Raw genomic sequence first — 22,532 nt, forward strand, 5'->3', positions numbered from 1 at the left:
ATGATTTATACCTGCCCTATATTTTTCACATTGTATCCTTTGTATCTTCGCTCCTATTAGTCGCAGCGTGAAGGTTTATACCCTAAAGCCTTTCTCGATGAATAGTCTATTCAACACAAAAATAATTTTTCAATTTGGACCAGTAGTTCCTGAGATTAGCGCGTTCAAACAAACAAACTCTTCAGCTTTATATATTAGTAAAAGTAAATATAGATAGATTAATATTACTATTTTTTAGTACGCTAAATCATCGTCCATAACACAGTCTTCAAGGACATTATTACCATATATAACTTAATCCAACATCGAACTTACAGCCTATGAACTATCTCAGTAATTTAACGATCATTACCTCCCATCCCTGAATAATGATAGAGTGACATATAACAGTCAAACTCTTGTGACAATGTCATAAGGTTCAAATTGCAATCGCCGAATTATGTATGTTAAGTCAAGCTATCATGCATAAGCGTATAGCGGCTTAATTACTTACGTAATTAGGTACTTGCTATTACACAATATTCAATCAATCAAATTAGGGTCTTAGATAATTGAATTGCGGATTTGCAGCTGCGTAGGTGATATGTTGAGGAGGATAGATAATGGGCTATGTGTAGGTGCATCTGTACAACTTAATCTGATGGAGCAAGGACTTGAAAGATAGCTGCAATACTTGAAAAATAGCTTTATCTTTTATAATTCGGTCAAACACGGTCCCATAAGCTTTTAATTGTAGTTAATGAAACTTACTTATGAAATTTCAGAACCTTAGAATATTTATCGTTATCAAATCTTTCAGGTAAAGGCAAAAACGTGTCTAAGATATTTTTTGTCTAATGTCTTTAAAAAATAAATAATTAATTTGATTATCGTCTCAATTTCAGCATTCCGACTATTACAAGTTCTTAAACAATTTTATTTTGTATTTTCTGGTATGGAAGTCAGGCGGATATAATTATAGGTAAAATATGTTATCTACCCAGAAACCTGCCATCATCAAAATAAACAGCAAACCGCAAAACATTATTTGATGAAATTTAAAATCTTAATGAGTCAACACGAGGTGGAAAACAGCAATCATGGAGGCAAATGAACCGTCCTAATGATGTTGTTTTTGAATCATTGCGCAAATTAAAGGATGTTGGCATACCTTTCACCTTGCTGTGATATTGTACAATAGTGATAAAATCAGTTACAATATGGGCTTGCGAAGTTAGTGTATAGAGTGATAGCAATAAGGTCGAAATTGCTTTGTCGTGATATAAAATTTTATCTACCTGCAACAATGACATATTTTATAGTAGACAATTAAGAAAAAGCATTGCATTTGGTGTCGTATTCAGTTCCTGTTCCTCTCATATTTTGAAGATTGTTTAAGATCCTTTTGCGTGTTCAGTAGACTTACAAGACTTACAAGTTCGATTTTAAACTTTAAAACGCTGTATTTGTACGTGCACCGTTACAGGCACAGTCAAATCATACAAGATATTCATGAAGGTGTGCCATTGTAGGCTCCCAGTTACAAGCCTTTATTAGTTACTCCCAAATAACCCTCACATAATCCTTGTTCGGCTCCAAGCTACATTAAGACGCACCCCAAACTTCCAATCAATGTGCTAACAAAGACAGAATCGGTAAGCAATAACGAAAATGACGACACTTCGGCCAGAGATTTAATATATTCACCCCTCTCGACAATACCTTTACAGTAACGGTAACAAACATGTGTGAACTTCCAACCTAAAGTGTCAAAGAGTAAGTACTAAAGACCACAGAAGATAGGTAACAAGTGCAAGCGAAAATCAACCTTATTGACTTCGTGGTAAAGCTGGAGTATTTTTTTAATTGTGACTGTAGGTAAGTGGTCGACTGTACATAAAGTTACCGAATAGCAAAGTGATTAATATCGAATCCCGAACCGATATCTTAGTCGGTTGATTAAATTCCAGAGTTACAGCCGTTCTGAAACGTCGTAAACTTTACATCGATTACACTCAATAATTTCATTGGAAGTTCGTTGGCTAAGGGATGAGGACTGATTTAATGTATCACCTCACAAACTTTACACATACTACTATACTAGGTGTAGCGCGCGGGCCCGCCCGCTACGTATCGAAAATATCAGCACAAAATCGGGATAAAAAACTAAGGTATCTGTTACTCGAATTATAAACTATCTGTTTACCAAGTTTCGTCTAAATTCGTACAGTGGTTTTTGAGCGAAAGAGGAGCAAACATTCATAGTTCAATACGTTTTTCGTTAATAATATAAACTGGATTTATATGTAGTAAATAGTTTGCATATGAATAGGTAGGTAGGTACTTTGTAGATATAATTGTATACATAACTAATATTACATCTTGATCTTCAGGATCATTGGATTAATCGTTGTATGGTGGGAACTTGTTAGCTAATATTTGATAGTGTTTGATATAGCATTATTGTTGCGAATCTGCAATGTACTTAAAGACTTATAAATAATATTCCATAACTTTCATAACACGCCATCTAGTCTCAAACTAAGCAAAGCTTTTAGGTATTACGAGTACTGATAAACATATTTAAATATCAATTCACAGAGAAAAAATACGGAGTCATCACAAAAACATTTGGCCTGGGTGGGGATCGAACTCACGCCCTCCGCTATGGCAGTCACGGCTACAAACCACTCGTCTATCTCACTGTTCAATAAAAATAATATGAAAAAATAATAAAAAAGTTTGTTTAAATATTAACTGATTCGTTATTTTTCTAATGCCTCTTTTTATGACGTGTAGGCGTGAAAACTCATAAAACAATGTATCCATAAATTCTGATTACAAATTCAACGTTCAATCTATTCAAAAATATATTTTCGGTTCCCATCCGAAAAGCAAATATGAACACACATCCATGATAATAACACGGAATAGAAATATCTAACATGAATTTTAAAATAACAAACCGCTTTTATTTGGAAAATTGTTTGAAAAAGGGAGGGTTTGTATAAAAATGAAATACTGATGGTGTGAACATTTTCACATGCTGACAGAATTGTTATTTAATTATCGTTGTGGTTATAAAAATGTCGTTTCGTATCAGCGGGTGAATGTCCGAATAATTACATAGGCTTATGATGAAAGGTTTTAACCCAATAGGAACCAAATTATTTTTATTGTTTATTTAAAACACTCCTGCAAAAATAGCAAAGAAAAACGTCGCGAGAAAATTTGATTTCAAAATGTGGGTTTTAAAATTTTCATAATGTCATAATCTTACTTCACCGTAACTATCAATTCATAATAGGAGTAAACTTTTTTTATCGAAATGACAATCGCAATGTTGTGACGTGTACGACTTTAAAATAAAACCTTTCGACACTAATTGGACTAACAAGGGAAAGGTGTGACAAAAGGAAAGCCTTCTTTGAGTAGTTGTGAGCCACAGTTTTTTTACCTTTGTTTAAGAAGAACATTTTACTAATATTAATACATAAATTCTTATTTATTTGGTAGACGGACAAATTAAATGCTATTTACCAGGCCATTCTCGGACAAAAACGTGTAATGAAGTTCCTCAATCAATTTAAATTCAGCGGATCAAAAAATATTTTTTAATTTTATTTTTTAAATAGAGCATATTGTTGCCTTTGTTTTGCAAGTGAATGCAATCGAATAGTGCTATAAAAGCGAGGAATACTTGAAACGAGCTATTTTGTGTATTTTTTTGTAATTTCTGTCATAGTTCCATACTTCCGATAAATCATACAAATTTAGTGAAAAAAACTGGAAAATCTAAAACCGTTGCTACTTACCGTATTTTCCAATTCAAATTATCTAAACAAAATCGAATTTAAAAACCTTAAACAAAAGTTAAAAGGAAAAACAAAACTTTGACTAAAGCGATTCCAATGAATTTTCAGTGACTTCCCCTAACCAATACTGCCTTACAGATAAAATTCGGACAATGTCCAGAGTTTCTTTGTTCACCAAAAATACACAACGCAAGTAGCAATACATGTTACAAATCGTCAGAGACCCGAATCCCTTTGCATTCACCATGAAACAAATGAAATAAACTCCCCATTTCTAACTTCGACATACATCGCTGCGTTACAGTACTTTAGCATTCTAACTTTAATATTAAGCTATATAAAACCCGGAATGTACATCATTAGGATTACAAAATTTGTGTTTCTGTTCAATTCCTTGGTAGCGCCGAAGTCCAGTATACAGCACACACAATTTATTTCAAAAGAGGGACCTGTTTTTGCCGTTAACCTAATGTGTAAATAAATGTGTGCAATAATTAAACACAAAATGGAGTGACGTAAAACTAATTGCTATTAAACCCTACTCTCATCTTTTTCATGTTGTCTAGTAATGAAAGTCATTTAATTTTATTTTTATTCGTAACGTTTTTTGATGGGCTGACATTGAGCCCGTTGTTTGACGTGAAAGGGGAAAATGCTTTAATAAATTGAAACCGCCAAAGAACTTTTTTTATTTCCACCGCATAGTAAGAATTAATTTACGTTTAATGCATTTTCCAGAACTAATTCTGCTTAGGATTGTTCCCCACAGTCTTCTTTACATAAATTACTTGAAACTAAGTGATAGTGTTTTATTTAACACATTTATTTTATTTCAAGGCGGAACATCTTACATATTAAACTGCACAAGTGTTTGAAAGTGCATTCTCTTCTAGTCACACGTAAGAAGTATAAATTATTTGCTATCACGATATCACACAAATATTTTAAAGTCGAAAAGTGTTTTTAAAGATTCATCAAAAGACAAACTTTTGCAAGTTTGCCTCTTAATGACGCTTAAAAGGACCGACCCATTTTGATGAAATTTAGCATTGAGTAAGCTGATATTCTGGATAAAAGGGGTTTTTACCCAACGACTTTATATTTCGGTTAATATTTTTAAAGCCAAAAGCAACCGCGAGAAAAACCTTGTAACATTATAATTACAACATTAGTCTTAACGATAATGTAATTAATAACAATGACACTATACATGTTTAGTGGATGGGATTCTGCTAAAAGATTCTTAGTACCATCTACCTAATTATTAGGGGAGTGCAAAATATGACAGTAATCTTTCTTCAGCCCTCGTCTATCTGTTTTCGCCCTAAAATAACTTTGTTAAGAGATGATATGATATTACCGAGTGGATTTGTTGCGAGAATTGTGACTAGCTTAAGTTAGCATTTCTGTAATATGTATTTTTTCTTGGGTGTGGAATTGTTAAGTTTATTATCATTTGTGAAATTATGGGTGTCAAAAGAGGGGTGCTTGCAGGGGTTTAAATCTGACGTTAAAAAAGACAGACTAATGAACCGTAGATGACGTTATAAAATAATTTGAAAAACTTTCGCATACAATATCTATGATAGATATAACATTGTAAATGCATATAAGTATTGTATTGTTAGTCAAATATAATTGATTCCCACGTTTTTTTATACTCATTTTCTTGTTTGTTTGTTTGTCGTTCGGGTTGTATTTTTTCAACTTAATTTTGAGGCACTTCCTGACAAGCTAGCAGGCTGAAAATTTCAGGGTAGCTTCAAACCCGCTGACAATGCAATTTACAACTATAAAAACTGGACCGATTTTGATAAAATTTTAATGGACGTTCAAAAACGTGGGATTATTTTCAAACCTATTCCCCCGTTATATTTGAAATAAGTAAAAACTTTTTATTCCCATTTTAAAGTTACCGCGAACACATTCTCTTTACCGCAAGCCCTCCCCACTGTTTCCGTACAAGTTAAATCATTGTTTTTATTTCCATACACAAACTTCCCCAATGTAGTGCGTTGTCAAATATTTACGCTCGTTGCTCTCGTTTGACAAGGGGCAAACAATTTTTCGCTATCTCGCCAAACAGACGTTTTATCACAATGTAATGGCAATAAATTTCGAAATATGTGCTGTCATTCTAAAGAGATCATTTATATAGGATGTTATTTATGAGGAAAATAGCGGGGATTCTATGTGTGGTGTGAAAACAAAGTGAGGTCTAATATTTATTTATTATAAAAAAAACGAATCCCGGGAGAGAAAAAATTAGCTCCTTTTTTCATGTTCAGAATCAGAACAATTGTGAATCTTAAAAATGCTTATCCGACGCAGGAACCAAAACTGCGGCAGGTCTAATCAGTTTGGTGTGATGACCACTGGGATATCCCTGCTTTCAATCTATACTCTATACTTAATATATAAAGCTGAAGAATTTGTTTGTTTGAACGCGCTAAACTCAGGAACTACTGGTTCAAATTGAAAAATTGTTCTTGTGATCAATAGACCATTCATCGAGGAAAGTTTTAGGCTATAGAACATCACGCTGCAACTACGAGTAATAGGAGCGAATATACAATGGAAAATGTGGCAAAAACGTTGAAAATATTCAAAAATTCTTAACTTATATCTTCTATCCACGCGGACAAAGGCGGGGGCTTAATGATGGTTTAAATGAACAACTTTGTTTAGTATTGTGCTCTATTGGTCCTGCACTACTTTTATGCTAATGCTGAGGGGATTTTTCCTGACGGTACCTACGTGAAATCTGCGACTGATAAATATTTCTAGCACCGAGTGTTAGAGTTTAGAATCTTTCAGGTACTTCACAGGCTTGAACAAAAAGCAGTGTATGCGAAAAAAATGCATAAAATAAAATATCTGTTTCTGATACCAACAATTGTAATAAAAAACACACACACGAGTACACGAGGAAAAACATTCAAGTTCTCAACGTTGTTCAAAACAGCAAAACATTCTCGCGCTGAAGGAGTACTTGACATCCCCTTTCGTTTTTAATAGAGGATCGTTACTACAAGGTGAGAGCGAATGAGAGTGCTCTACGCACCGTTCTATAGAAATATTGCGTGCCCTAGTTTTACTTTCCATTCATACAATTGTAAAAACGGTTTGCAAAAGTAGTTTACTGGGTTCAAGCTTCGTTCTAACGATGTCAGGTCTTGGAAATCTTTTTTTATTCGATCACGTGATACGGGTTGGAAGTGTCTGCTTGTGTGGGAAGATTGTGGGCTTTTTATAGGAGTGTTGCTAAGGATGTGTCTTCTTTTCCTTGTTGACTTTTCATGTTGATGATATTTTTTTTTGCAATTCTCGGCTTAGAAAGGACACGTTCAAAGCAAAACAGGTAGCTCAAATAATACAAAGTTTTGAAGAGATGTGTGAATAACTTCTCTTTACTCATAATTTAGTATTTAAATCCTATATTTAGCACAAAGCTCTAGGGCATTATTACGTAACTACTATCATTCATTTTACGTAACGTTGCGTGTTCAATTCAAGCGCACTTCACATATGTATAAACCGAACAAAATGCGGTTTTTACCTGCAGCATGAAACAAATTACTATCTCTTCATTATATGTTAACCCACCTACAGAATGCGCTGTTAGTGTCTGTACTTTTTTTGTGGATATTTAACACCAAGTAAATGTTGTCATGGTCTTTGTCTGTGGAGTTAGTTGATGATGTAAACATCTCTGCTCAAGCTGATGAACATCTCATGTACAATGGGCAATTGTATAAAAAGTAATTTTAAAAGCATGCAGCGGTTAGCTGATCTACTTTAATAAAGAAAAGGTGCCGGTGTGAGTAGCTCTTGTGAAACTGCGGTTTCCGAACAATAAGCTAAATAAAAGTTTCTCGTTAAAATTTTTAATTTACCTACAGATTCTCTAACTCGATTTTGATTTCTGTTTTTGGTTATGGTACTTAAATGCATTTGTGTAACTATGAAAATGTAAAGCTATAACATCAGGATAGGCATCAGAAAACATATGGGGATAGCAGATGGATATTCAGCCAGGTGCATAGCCAGCGAGACGAACAGACAGCCGATCCTTAGTAATGGAACTTCGTTTCTACCTGTCTGGTACGATACACTAAAAAGGTGTACCAAGTTACTAGTTAAAGTCAATGAACTTTGGTTCATCTACTCCTTAATTTAGGATGTCTACCCCACCAGACGCCGGTCGTTTCGAGTAAAGTAAGTAGGTACTAATATTCAGTGACATTTGAGCTGATATAAGACCCCAACATTGCTGTGAGACTGATTAAATCTAGTAAACGACGTGGTTACCTAAATCGATCAGTCTACTAAGCGTTAAGTTATGGGGTTTTTTACACTTACTCAATTAGTTTTATCAACCTGAATTGAACTCTTGTATGAAATTCTCGTGTTCTTTACTCATCCGAAACAGTTTGACTAATTTTATACGCATTTTGTAGTGGGCTTGAGAGTGGGCTTCTATCTATTTTTCACTATTTCTACACCAATATAACTTACCCCTTGAAATAATTTTCATGACAAAACAATGTTTGATGGGTAAGATTAGGTTAGTCGTCATCGTTTTATAGCAACATACTCGAAATAGAAAAAATAAAACTATTTTCTTCTGAGATTTTGTGAAAACATTAAAAACCACTAACGGCCAAGTCCAACAAACGTGAAAGCATAAATCTAACCAACTTGCGGCACTCTGTAGGTAATCTGAAAGGCGAAATACGAGTAAGAGACACTAAGGAATTAGGTTAATTGCATTCGAGGATCGCATTATGTCACATTACATATCGGGAACCGGCCAGGCAGCACCGCCATGCATATTTAAATAGATTTTAGTGCATTATTCACAGTCGCATATGCACATCACACTCACGGTGCAAATATTTTATTTCACGGAAATTAACTTTAATGAACTTGGCGTTGTTTCAATTTGCATATTCGCAACAAAATTTTTTGTTCCATTTTCAATTTTGAGCTTTATAAAATTGAGTTAGTGCGGTAAACTGTTTGGAGTTTGCTTCGATGTTTTCAAAAGCAATTTTGTAGTTTCAATGATTTTATAAAGCTGTTATAGAATTGACATAAGCTGACCTGCTAACTGGCTGCACGGCGAGTTCGTGGATTATATTTTCAGGAAGTTAAATCTGTTTGTCAGTGTTTGTGCTAGCTCAAATTGACATGAACTTTTATATCAGTTCCTGTACTATGAATTCACTATATGGAAACTAGGGATTGTTAGATGTGTTGCATGTAGTCTCGTCGTTTTTAAAAGCGCAAAATATGTTCATATTTCAGTATCAGCTTTCTCGATCCAATGTAGATATTTAATTTTTCTTTCTGCTTTCTTTCTCTTCCCAATGTTTTATTCTGACTCAAAAATATTATGTCATTTAAATTCAAGTGAATTTAATGAGTAATGTTGCAACTGCATACATGGTTACATAGTTTTTTCTCCGAATTTTATTCTAATGCAAAGTTAACTGTAAAAACAGTAATTGGAAAATGTGTTAAAAGACACGAGACCTTGTTTCCATAAAAACTTTTCTTCATAACAAAATGTACATTCCCACTATTTAATTTAATTGTAAGTACATTCATGAACAGCGGTGCTGTATAAATTATTTCCTGTTAATGTGACAACCATTGTTAAGTGCACAATAGTACCAGAATAATGGATGGGTATTGATTTATTTTAATTTGCCCAAATTTTGTGAGCACTGTAGGTACGGTTACAAAGGAAATTTAATTGTATTAGCTCAAAAATGACAAGCAAAACGCTGATAATAGTGTTGCATTGTATGTGTATTGTAAGAAAAAATATCATTTCTCTTGCTTCTCGCATTAAAATAAATAATTCTTAAATGTTTGCTTATTGCATAGCATTTAATTCAAATTATCTTTACGATTTGTCCTAGAAAATATATTATTTTATAGGCTATACACACCGTCAAGGCACATAAGATGTTTTTCATGTTTTAGGTTATTGGAAAGCAAGTAACAGAGACACTAAGTAGACATTGAAATTGCGTTCTCAAAATATGCTCTCTAATATTCTACAGTCAAATTACTAAATCTAAAATAAAGCACTTATTAACCACCGCACTAGGGAATTAAAAAAAAATCCAACTCACATGCACTAAGACACCCACCCAAAACAACATCACATTAAAACAGAACACATTTCTCAACACTTTCAAAATGAAAATATTCTCTCTGAATATTGCAATTGTCCTTTTCGAGAACTGATAATATTACAACAATGGAGGCCCAAATTTTAATTATATTACGGAATTCCTCGCCCTTTTAAATCGCCTGTGAACTACAAATATGGGTGTTTTAATTACTGCCGCAGGAGTGATTGCAGACTGCACGAAAATATGTGACTTTGTTTTAATATTATTGTTTTTTCTTTTCATTTATCTATCCTTTATTGCAGATTGTGTGTGACTATGTACTTGGAAAGTTCATATAATAAGGCAAGCTTAAGCCAGAGCTTTGTTCTCTTACAGTAAACCTTAGAGTGATTGAGAGATTTGATATTTTTATTTTTGGAAATTAAAACAGCAGAATCAGAATCAGAATCAAAATAGTTTTATTTGTAAACCATAGGATAGCGCAACAGTATTTGAAGAAGAAAATATTACACTGAAGTTTCATAAACATAATAAATACATGCAGATTAATGTTATGCTTGCCAAAAATATAGAACTATAGAAATGCCGATACAAAGGCTATACTTAAATACTGGTTGATTTGCAAAAAAGTTATTAATTAAGGAAGTATCTTTTGTCTAACACCGACAGATTAAGCTAAGAAAAAGTATTAAAAGAAACAATTTCTGTTACATTGTATTTAATTGTAAAGTATGCAATAAAAGGCAGTAATGCACTTGAAGCTTTAACAAAACAAACATAGCCACTTTCCCCTCCCAAAAAACTCCAAAAACCAATCTAAAAAATAAAACTGCCCAAAAAAACATAATAAAATCTCCATCAGTAAATTTGCAACGCCATTACAATTCAGTGCTTCCATAAAAGCGAAAACCTTATGAATAGAATGCCCACAACGATGTGCCAATAACAGAAAAAACACGCAATACGGAAAGTTATTTCATAGTGAGGTTAAAACCAATTCAAATATTCGATAGACGTGACACAAAACCAATTTGTAGCCGAAACCGATCTCGGCGGCGACAGTCTATTGTCAACAGTGCTGCCGAAGCCACTGACATACCATTTTCGGGGTTCACGAGGAAAGATATTTGATGGTGGCAAATTTTTGGCCGTGTATCCATGGTTTTTTTTTTACATTTACGAGTAGGTCTTTTTACATGGGTTTTTTGGTTTTGTGCCCAAAAGGTAAAAATGGAACCGTCTGAATGAGGCGCTACTGTTTGTCTGTCTGTGATCAAGCTGTAAATTTTTGAGTGACTACACTTACAGATCGATTTGTTTTTCTTTAGCCTATATACATTTATGTATTATATACCTAATCCCACAGTCGTGAGTCGGTTTTTCATAGTATTATCATTAAACTTACACTTTTAAAAATATTTTTACCAATAATCCAAAATTAATGTAAAACATTCGATTTCTCATAAAGACTGGCATCATTAATGGCCGCTAAACCACATCGAATGCACTGTCACGCTGGACTATTTAGCCTGTTATTAGCTGACCTGGCCTGTCGCCAAACATTCAAATTGAAGTGGAAATTGCCGTGTTGGAACATGTATTTAGATGTTATCTGTGAATACGACCCATGAATAAGCTAGAATTATGTCTAAAAGAAAAATGTTAAGTCTTAAATTTGTTTAGCGTGGAATTTGGCAAAAGATCTCCGCAATTTGGATTTGGCAAAGTATTCGATTAGTCTACACTTTGTAGGAGGGTTAAAACGTTTAAGTGTTTTGAAAGTTAGAACATACGAAATAAGGCTTTATACAGAACATATACTACGCTTTCGTAATATATCCCCTATAGATTCATGGAATGTAGCTCAATATCAAGTCATACTATTTCTCTTTCTTCCTTCCGTTTTCCGAATAATTTTGGGCTTTTTTTCTTCTATTCATCCTTACAACTCGTTAACTCACCTCTTAAGGCCATCTATTATGATCATTTTTAGAGTACGCGGTACTCTAAAAATGATCAAAGGATAAGAACTGTCTATTAGTCTGCCTGTTAGTCCGTCTGAATCTTATGAACTGCTATAGATAGACTGTTGAAATATTCACATACTCGTATAATGTATTTCTCCTATATTGATATAAATCATAAATTTCTTGGTAGATGACACAATAATTTGAGTTTCAAAATTTTTTATTCTCTAGCTTATTCGTGCGGAGGCCTCAGTGTCGCGAATCCAACTCACATTTAACCGGAATTATTATTGCTAATTATGAAACGCAAAAAAGTAAAAATTGAAATAAATGCATTAACATCGACCTAAATTACTCGAAACTGAACAAGCTTTTATTAAACAAAAATAAACCATCCTATAAATGTATATCTTCATCATAAGTTACGAAGCCCTTTGCTTGGAGCTGCCAACGTTGAGGAAGCCACAATTTTAATAGCCTAATAGGCGGGTTTCCTTTACGGGGAAGGCACATTGCAATTCCGAAATATGATTATGGTTCGTCGTATCGTGAATGTAGAGCATATTTCTGGGTTATCGCTTTGTAAAACTGAATGGTGGAAAATTTACATAAATAAGTCGCTAACGTTGGAATACTAAACACAACTCAATTATAAGTTCACGTTAATTCTTATCGAAGATTAAGTGTGGTTGATAATAACAGTAAATAAATGCATGTTTAATTAGTGGTGTAATTTTGTTCATTAATTAGTAGGTTGGGTATAAAATTTAATTATTAACCTATTACTAAAGCTCTATTGTTTGTCCATATGTCTGAAATCAAGTTGTACATAAAGTATGATTCTTGCTAGTTAAATGTTTATTTACACAGATGACGAATTTATGGTGCCTCTATAAATAAAGTGTGGTTTAGGTTTATATTTTTTTGCTCCAGTCTACTGTCATGTCATGCTTTCAGTATTACGAGTCCGATTTAACCGGTTGATATTTAATATTGTTAAAAAATTATAACGATTCTGCACTAATGATTTAGTGTCGCCATTAGTTTTACAATCATTCTAGTCACATGCTCAAAAAGACTCATGAATTTAATTACTTCGATTAGTAGGTACGATTACTTTCAGCTAATCTCAAAAAAAAGTCGAGGGTAAAATACTTAGTAATTTTAGTCACCGTACTAGTTTAATTTTGTAACCCACAATCTACTGTTTTATTGTAAAAATATGTTTGGCTCCTAATCTGATCTTATGGGAAAAATGCAAGTGAAACCGAAGGTCTTAACTAGTCTAGCAAAATCTCGCTTGCACTATTCCATTTTTATATTCCCCTCGGTATTAACGCATGAGTTATTATGAAAGGCGAGAACTGTGAAAGAAATACGCACAGCCTGTTCGAGTGAACCAGTGACCGAGCTTAGTTTAAAAGGCACCACAGTATTATATCACACATTGATTTATACTCCTATGGGACGCTAGGTCACGAGAATTAATACTGCCTTTTACATGGTAGCATGGGGTAAAAAAATAGGAATAAAAAGTGGAAATTTAATTAGTTAGTTAGTCGTCTTCATAAAAAAATATATGTACGATGGGGTTGCCGTATCTGTTGATATAAAAACCCTCAAATTAATAAACGAAAATTTGGGGGTTTTTTATACACCGTGATTTTTAGTCGTCTTACAAAAGCAGCCCAGTTCATGTATCCAATGACTAGAACACATTCATGATAAGAAAATAAGTAATTATAAGATTTGAATAAATTTACAATGCATTTTTTATTCAATATTATGATGCAATTCGTAGTTTTTTAGAAACACAGCTCTGTTGCGAGCGCGGTCCGAGCCTTGTAACAATGGTGAAGGGCGCGGGCGGCGGCGTTTTTATCATTTTTAAGAGTATATTTCAGATTTCTCTTGTTTAATTTATCTTCGTTCTTAAAAAATAATAATCGCGAATAGGGGCATTTTACTTTTGTAAGACGACTAAAAAATCACCGTGTATATTGCAAGAATGTCAGCTTTATATTTGAATGTCGACGCATTTCGGGCCAATGACCATTGAGATTATTCATAAATGTATATCAGAACATAGTTATCAATAGTCTGGGAATAAATAAATGGAGTCATTTACTTTTAGTTCAGCAGACAGAATCAATTAAAATATCATTAAGAGAACAATCATAATGGTCAAGGTCAAAACCTGTAATAATACTGTACTAGCTAGATTTTTGGCGTTGCTTGCAGAGTTAAAAAGCAGTGAAAGGTTAACAGTAGGCAGTACTATAATTTGATACTTTTTGGTGATTTTCTGTCCTTTACTTCTCATCACTGGCTTTTTTTTCAAAAAGACAAAAGTTTTACCTTTAAAAATCTAATTTTCCGATTAAATAAAACTACTGTTTGAGGAAGCAAGAAGCCGCTCTTAAAGGGGTTGTGTTCGATTTCACTCTGTCACTAAGCAAATTTATTAACTGAAATAATTTCTGTGCGTCAGATACAAAATTCTGGTACATACACTTGTGCAGTTTATTGTAATAACTAAAAAAGGTCGCTTTGATAAAAGCAACAACTTTAAATTGTTGAATAACTAAATTAAGTATATGATGCCTATAAATTAGGATGATGCCTAAATAATTACATTATGATACGTATAAATTGGACTTGAAGCGCATCGAAGGGTTTAGTCATGAAAATATTATTCATTCTAATGTACATTTTGAAATGGCTTTTGGTAAATATATCTTTACACTACTTTTTGCTCGCGGTGATTTTTGGTGCTTTAAGAACTTCCACAATCAGATAGTAGAAATTCTTAAAGTGGAACCACTCGACGATATTTATAAAGCATGCGGCAAGTTGCAATCACCAACATAATATCCAAAAAAGGGGAACCAAAAGGATACTTGCAATTAAATATTGCATAAAGACTAAAAAAAAAAATTGGTTGGTGATATGTTTGATTTTGCTCTTAAAGGGTTTGGGTTTGTTTTGACTACAGACAGCCATTTGTCTTTACGGAATTACTTTTTAAGAAAACTTTATATTAATTATTCATCGTTAAAGGTAAACGCAGACTTCGCCGGATCGCATGCGTAGCTCGAGAAGTTACTTCAAACTTTATGTAAAAGATTCAATGCGGCGACTGCGTTGTGAAGTTGTGAGCGATGCGTCTAAGTCTACATTTACCTTTACTGTCAATAGGAAATTAAACATTTTAATTCTATTTCACATTTCAGGCCATAGAATTAGTTCCAGAATGGCATGAAACAGAATATACGAATCCAAAATATATCGGATATTTATCAGTGACATTCTCGAAGTACAGTCGAAATGGACCTCGTTTTGTTAATCTAGAAGTTGAAACGTTATCGGGAGCCGGTAATAATATGTCGGTATGTACAACTTTTTCTTGAACAAATGAAAGATGGTCCTTCTGGTATCCAAAATTAGACTTTATATAAAAGTGGTAAGATGGTTATTTTGGAAGTAGAATACATTTCTGTGTTTCAGCTGGGGGTGGCACTGTACGAATATTTAGGCGGTCATTACATACCGACGCCCATCCAAGGAGAGATGATGTTTTGTGATTTTCTACTCAAAGAGCCCTTTTTGGGACAAATGTATTACAAGCAGTTGCCTCCTAATTTGACGTGCCCATTTCCACCTGTAAGTACCATTAATAACACCTATTTTTGAGCCCGTACACCTCTAGCCAAATGAAATTTATATAAGATTATAGCTAATAGAAAACAAAAGAGTATATGGATATGACAAGTGGAAGTCATGTTACTTATCGAAACTAAATGTCATTTCCAAACATTTAAGGCAGAGGAGGCCGAGAGGCTTTCTCGTCTAGAGGACTTGAACATTGATCACCATGCTAGCTTTCTGCGGGGTAACGATTTGAGATTCCAGTATTTGGAATCCCGGTTTCCTTAGGATGTTTCCCTACACCATCTATCTGTCTGTGGTGTCTTAAATTAATAAGGAAAGTACATATAACATTGAAAAAGTCACATTGGTACTGTCACACAAATCCATGCATATAACGAAAGGCCACCACGACGTTCACAATCACATTCATGTATTTGACTAGAATATAATTATATTTGTGGAAGCGTCAGGAACATATTCCGAACAGTCTAGGTTGGACTCCATCTTGGGCGTATAAGCGACGGGTTGTTCAAAATAAAAGCGTCAATGTTATCTTGTAGGTTGTATAATATGAACTTATTACATTATGGAGTAATATACAATAGGACGGTTAAGATGGAATATTATTTGGAGCCAATAGGTTAGTACGTGCTCGCTATTTTTATGACAACTGTCTTGACAAGCAAAACGAACGTCGTGGCACCTAGCGACACCTAATAATAGTTATGGACTAGCTTAATACACATTAATTTCTAACATTTCCACAAACAATTAAAATCGTCTAACTAAACAAATTATTCTCAATTAATCCGCGCGCCGTCATATTATATTTGTATTTCAGGGAGACTATCACTTAATGAACTTGACGATCAATTTGGACAACTTTCCGTACAACATACCGTTCACATATTCTTCTTTAATAGTCAAGATTCGCTTGGATATCGAAGGATTTATAACTGCTAACAGATCCGATATAGTATTCAGATGGAAGACTTTTGATAAACTCACACAATCCATAAAAAATGGAAATAAAAAGAAGAAACCGAAAAAACAGGGATTGCAGCTAATAGGGATGGATAATGTTTGAAATAAGATTATGACTTGAATATATCAGCGTTTTTATTTGTTCCCATTCTGCATTCATTAAAATAGCCCGGTCTTGACCGGTAATATTAATTGAATATTTATGGTGCCATAACCTCCAGAGGAAGAAAGCGTAACCCTCATAGGATCACAAATTTAATACTCTCTCAACGAAACCTCAGTATACTGAAATTCGTCACGAAGCAACATCTTATACCAGACTTGGTTATTGAACGATTGCCACAGATGCGGGATTGCTCTTGGTGTTTAGTTTTGGTGTCTGTATAAAATAAAAAAGTATTTAATTTTATTAATGCTCCCGTTTCTAAACCTAATGGTGATTTAGAATTTACATGATTCCAGTTTTGGAATGGATCAACAGTAAACAATTTATTTAGAAAGGAGTTAAAATGAAAAGGTGTTTTTATTTTCTTTCCACACAATATTAATTTATGCTAGCAATTATTATTGTTAAATTGAGAAATGAAATAAGAAATGCTGAGTTAGCAAAACTTCACAGCTAAAAGGTTTAATACATTTATGGGCAAATTATTTATTTGTAAGGGATAAAAGCCTTCATTCTTTCTTAATAAAAGTACAAAGAGCATAATAACAATTCAGGGACCTTTAAACGTTTGTTTAATTAATGATTTAACCAGTTTTTGTATTCTTCCAGTTATACTTAGAGTTAACTGTTATGAATGATGCAAATTGTGGTAAAAGGGTTTATTTTTATAACGCTGGGAACTCTGGTAGTAAGACCCCGCTGTCTGGCTCGGTCTGTACGTCTTCACAAGACTGTTTCTCATGAACCGTAACAGCTAAATAGGTAATTTAATAGGTATACTTCTGAAGCCATCGTGAGAAATTATGTTTGCTACTGACATAAATGTAATGGCATGGTAATTTCTTTTCGTATAATTCTTTGTCTTTGCCTGGTAACCATGTCAAAAATCAGACTCCCACTGTGCATGACTTGGGTTTCAAAATCAAACTTTCAAACAGGCACAAATACCAACTGTTTCAATGGTCAATCTACCGGTACCGTGTACAAACAAACTTATTCAATACTAATAGTAAAACAAGATGCAAGCAGCCTTGCGTTCACAAGCAGTTCATTACTTTGAATGGTCAGTCAGATTCTGGCAAGTTCCACAGGGCAGTTGCCAACATCGTAACGAACATTCTAGAATGGAAACAAAGAGGGTCTTATTACTGAGATAGTATTATAAATTGCAGTACTCCTTTGTTTAGCTGTAACGTAGTATTACACAAGTGGGAACTAGATAGGAATTCTGCTGTTTCTGGTTTTGAAAGTTGAGAAGTTTTAGGTATTTTATGGAGGCAACTTAGATTTTAGCCTAGTACCTAGTGATTGATGGACTGAAATATCAAAAGTCGACGTTTAAATCCAGGCATGCACCAATGAATTTTCAGAATACATTTGTGTATTGAAAAGTAATATTTACTTCCTAAAAATGCTGAAAATAAACATTTTTAGGGGACTAAACTTATAAAAATTTGTGTCAGTTTAAACTCTGATGCCAAATTGTATATCAACCAAATGAGAAATTAGCGTATTTTTTCTTCAGTGTAATTTAAAACTTCTTCAGACAAAAAATGTGGAATCTTCTTGTAGTAAAAAATCATTAATGTTAATATAGTTACTCAATCGAAGCGTTTGTTATATCCTTCTTTCTGAAACTTCTTATGGTCAGAAATATTTATGAAATAAGATAGAAACTGGCTAAAATAATCCATAACATCAAAACTCAAACAACCCAAATAAAACTGAAACCAAACAATTCAAAGTACTAAAGAACAAGTCAAATAGAAAATCCTGAGCGCCAAACCATTTAGCTATAAGTAACATTGATAACCATCTATCTAAAAGCGAGTAATGAAAACGTACAACTATATATTTTTATGAAGCCGTTTCAGACACTATCTACCGTTCCGGTTCACCGGGCCGAGACGATTCCGGTTTATCGCGAAACCGTGCGGCCGCGGTTACTTTGTCACATATTTTATAAAGACCTTTAAATTCTTTGTGGTTTCCAACCAGATACTTGACTGACGTTAAAACCCACCTTATATGAATGTTGACATTTTATATTAGAACCTTTTTTGGTATTTTATTTGAATTTTATGCTTCAGCTACAAGCTGTTTAAGGTAAAAGTTCAATGGAAAAACTTTATTGTCTTTTTATTTTTATTGTCAATTCCAAGTTAAAAAGCCTTCAGCTATGTAGCTTTGTTGGTATTTTCAGTTAACGTTTTTATTTGTTTAGAAAAATCTGTTACATTTTATTAAATCATAAAATGTTTTGTTTATCAGTAACAGCTTAACATATTATAGACAAGCGTTGTTGTTGCGTGTGACTTCGTCTGCGTGATTAAGGAGACAATAAGCTAGAATTAAAAAATCGGATAATAGTTTAGTGCTCCCGCATTTTCTCCCCGTTCTTATCACATATTTCATTACTGATCGGTTCTTATTGGATAGCATGATGATATCTCATGCTTCAACATATTTCCTAGTTTCTCCAACACGTATGTTAAAAATGGTTGTCACTAACATGAGTCGAACCGAATGACGTTAATAAATCGATCCCATGATTGCATTAGTCGTTCGTGCCGTAGCCCGGTAACAGTAGATTTGAGTTACTGCAGTCTGGCTAACTAATCCTGTAGCTACGGTTTTAATTAACTCAGCCAATGCTGGAAGCCTAAAAACTATGGTGCTTGTGCGTTTTAACATGGTGTGTGTTTTAGGAAAAGGTTGAATTACACTTATTCAATTTGATGTTTAAAGGCACGATGGGATTTATGATATTTTTGAGTTGAATAAAGAATGTTAGAAATAAAAAGAGCAATCGTTGAGTTAAAAACTATGTTAGCTTAAAAAAAATGCAAGTTAAATAGTTTTATTTTTATTTTTAAGGGTATATGAACCTCGCCAGTCTCAACCAGACTCGGGTTGAGTCTGGCACAGGACCGTAGAAATTAGCACGAGAAAGGAAAGGCCCTATCAGTGGAAGAAGTTTGTGGTATAAGCTAGTAGAAATTTCACACTGGTTTAAAATAGTAATTGGAGAGGTTTCGACTTTTCGTTTAAAAACAGAGAACGAGATTTTCAGATATAAACTTCCAACATATTAAACGTCCAACGTGCGGTAACTTGATAGAAAATTGATGAAACTGATGTACCGGTATTGGGTTCCCGATCTTTTGTTACTGCAAATGAAAGCAGTATACTATACAATATACATGCTGTTATATTTGCAAGTTCGGGCTGGTTGTATGGGAAATACAATAGCAGTATGTTACAACGTCATCGGGGGAGAGAGGCATTGTGGTCAAGACAAGGCTGTATTCAGAGCTGTAGCTAGACTATGGCATGATGGAATGTAACTGGAGAACAGATTGGCTTGCGAAGTGCTAATTTCTGAGTTACAAAAACTTAGATAAGTGACGTATTATAATTGAAAATGGTGATTAGTTGAGGTTAGGTTAGCGCTTACTCAAAGGTCTGCAACGTGAATTAAAAAACATTTTTCACAGTTTATAAAAACAGATGAGCTGGCTATATGCCTATATAATGAGATTAAGACTATTGTAATCGCATAGAATTGTATTTTATCACAATAAACGAGCAGTTTTAGAACAGCAATCGTTTAATTCTATCTCTTCTAAAGTACAAAAAAAGTATAAATAAATATAATAATACACGTAGAGAGTATGTAAAATAAACAAAGAGTGTCTAACCCAGTCCGCAAAGGTTTCAAGCAAGAGAGCATTTTTAACTCCTACATCATACAGCTAACTGGCAAACCCCGGGGAAAAAGTTAATATACTGTACAGTAAATAATGCAATCCTTAATATATGGGATGTCCGGTCTCAGGGCAAGATTCCAACGAAAAATAACAACTTCATCCCATTTGAATACGATGAAAAGCCAAACGGTATGTATTATTCATTTTAGGAGAGACTCTCGGAGCTCGCGTATGATAAAATTTATTATAAGTGCACGCAATGTTATGATGTGGTTGAAATGAATGAATCACTCCCGTTTTAATCCTGAGGAGAACCTGAATCGCTTTCACATCGTGGACGAGAGGTCCGTAGATTCAGTAGTAAGAATTGGGGGTAGTTTTGATCAAACATATTCACGTGATCTATGTTTGACGATAATATAGGCAAAATTGTAGTTGAAGAAAATATTGTGAATGATTTTCAAACGGCATGTCGTTAAGCATTTCAGTTGCCAATAGTCAAAACTCAACAGTCGGAATTTTGTCAGAAGAAAAGATAAAAATAGGTAAATATAGAACGTTTTTACTTTCATTAACCTATTTCTAACTGCGGAAATATTCTTCAAATTACAAATAGCAAAATGAACGGGATCATGTATTCAAAATTTAAACTCCTTCTTCAATAAATTAATATTAAAAGACCAAGTTCATTATTCTGTCACTGGCTTAACAGCTCATCATAACAGGAACGACGCCAAAAATAAATTAACAAAGCCACTTTGGTGCTAACAATTTGTCTCTTCTATCATTTGTCGGGCTATTTGGTTAAACCTCATCTGCTTTGGACAGCAAGAAGGGTGCAAAAACATCGAGGGAACTTATTCCGTTTACTTCCAACGAAAATCTTCTCAAACACTCACACAAAGATGTCAGTCACAGTCTTTGACGCACACTTGCATGCATTATGAATAATACAGGGTGGCTGCTAAAAAGAAGGATTTTATGCAAGAGACAGGACCTTTTTGTGCAATATTTGAAGTTATATTAAACTTTTTATTTTGTTTATTTTAAGCCAGATATGTTTGCCAATTATATTTGCCATTTGTTATTAATTTTGATTCTGTATTTTTTTATGTGGTAAAGTTTCGGTTGTCATAAACAATCGTGAAAATTTAGTCTCAAAATAATATCTAAGGTTATTTTTTGTATTTTTATTTATTTATTTTGTACTGGGTCTATTAGCGGGGTATGCACAGAAGAGCGCGCCCTGGAGAAAATATAAAATATTTTTCATAAGTTATTTTATACTTTATTAATCTCTCGCATTCAACTTAACTCAGTGAAACACGATGTCTCAATAGAGGTTTTCCTTAATCCATATTTTTGTAGTATCTATCGTGACGATAATTCGTTAATAAATGATGGAATTGTTTAACGCGTATTAATTGGGATTGTCCGACTAGTTTCGGGCCCAACAAGTTAGAGTAGTCCTTGATCATGATCTGACGCGGCGAGGTCGCGACCAAAATTAGTCAGGCGATCCCGATTAGAACGCCTTTGTAAACCATTACATCATTGAATTATCACCTAAATTCAGTTATTTAAGAAAGTACTTTCTAAAAGTTCCACGTGCAAAATAAAAGTACACCAAATAAAATCATTCCAATCTTTAAAATATTGACCCGTTTAAACAAACGAAAATATTTTTCCATTTTATGGCAAACAGAGTACGTACAGAAAACAAGATAAAACGTAGCAAACAATTTCTCATTCAAGCAGACACCCTGTATAGTGTATATGCCATAAATATGAGCGTACCCAATCGGTTTATGCAGATCGGGTTCAAGTGTGCGTGCTTTCATCGTGAAGTTAGCAGTGAATCATATTATCTGTGAAGCCACTTCAGTTTTCGTAGATGATTGATGGTTAGGAAAAGAAGAACAGTGAGGGGTGAGCAAGCGGTAAATACATAGTATACCCGTTAAATAATTGGTAAATTGTAATGCAATTTAGCCGAGCTAAGTGTAAGGTATTAATTTTTTTTGTTAATTGTGGTAGCGACAAAAAATGCGGGCGAAGCGGCGGTTGGAAAGCTAGTTCATCATAATTTCAATTTATATTGCCTTAATCAT

At 33.8% G+C, this 22,532-nt stretch overlaps 1 protein-coding gene across 1 annotated transcript; it reads left to right on the forward strand.

Moving 5' to 3' along the window:
• Window positions 1-15,128: 15,128 nt before the first annotated feature.
• Window positions 15,129-16,947, forward strand: LOC113498804 (the record flags this gene model as incomplete). Its single annotated transcript, XM_026878946.1, has 3 exons — window positions 15,129-15,299; window positions 15,418-15,573; window positions 16,403-16,947. Coding segments are annotated over 3 exons (573 nt in total), but the record flags the coding sequence as incomplete, so codon positions are not given.
• Window positions 16,948-22,532: the final 5,585 nt, after the last annotated feature.

The sequence above is a fragment of the Trichoplusia ni genome, chromosome 11 (genome assembly GCF_003590095.1).
Source record: "Trichoplusia ni isolate ovarian cell line Hi5 chromosome 11, tn1, whole genome shotgun sequence".
Lineage (NCBI taxonomy): Eukaryota > Metazoa > Arthropoda > Insecta > Lepidoptera > Noctuidae > Trichoplusia > Trichoplusia ni.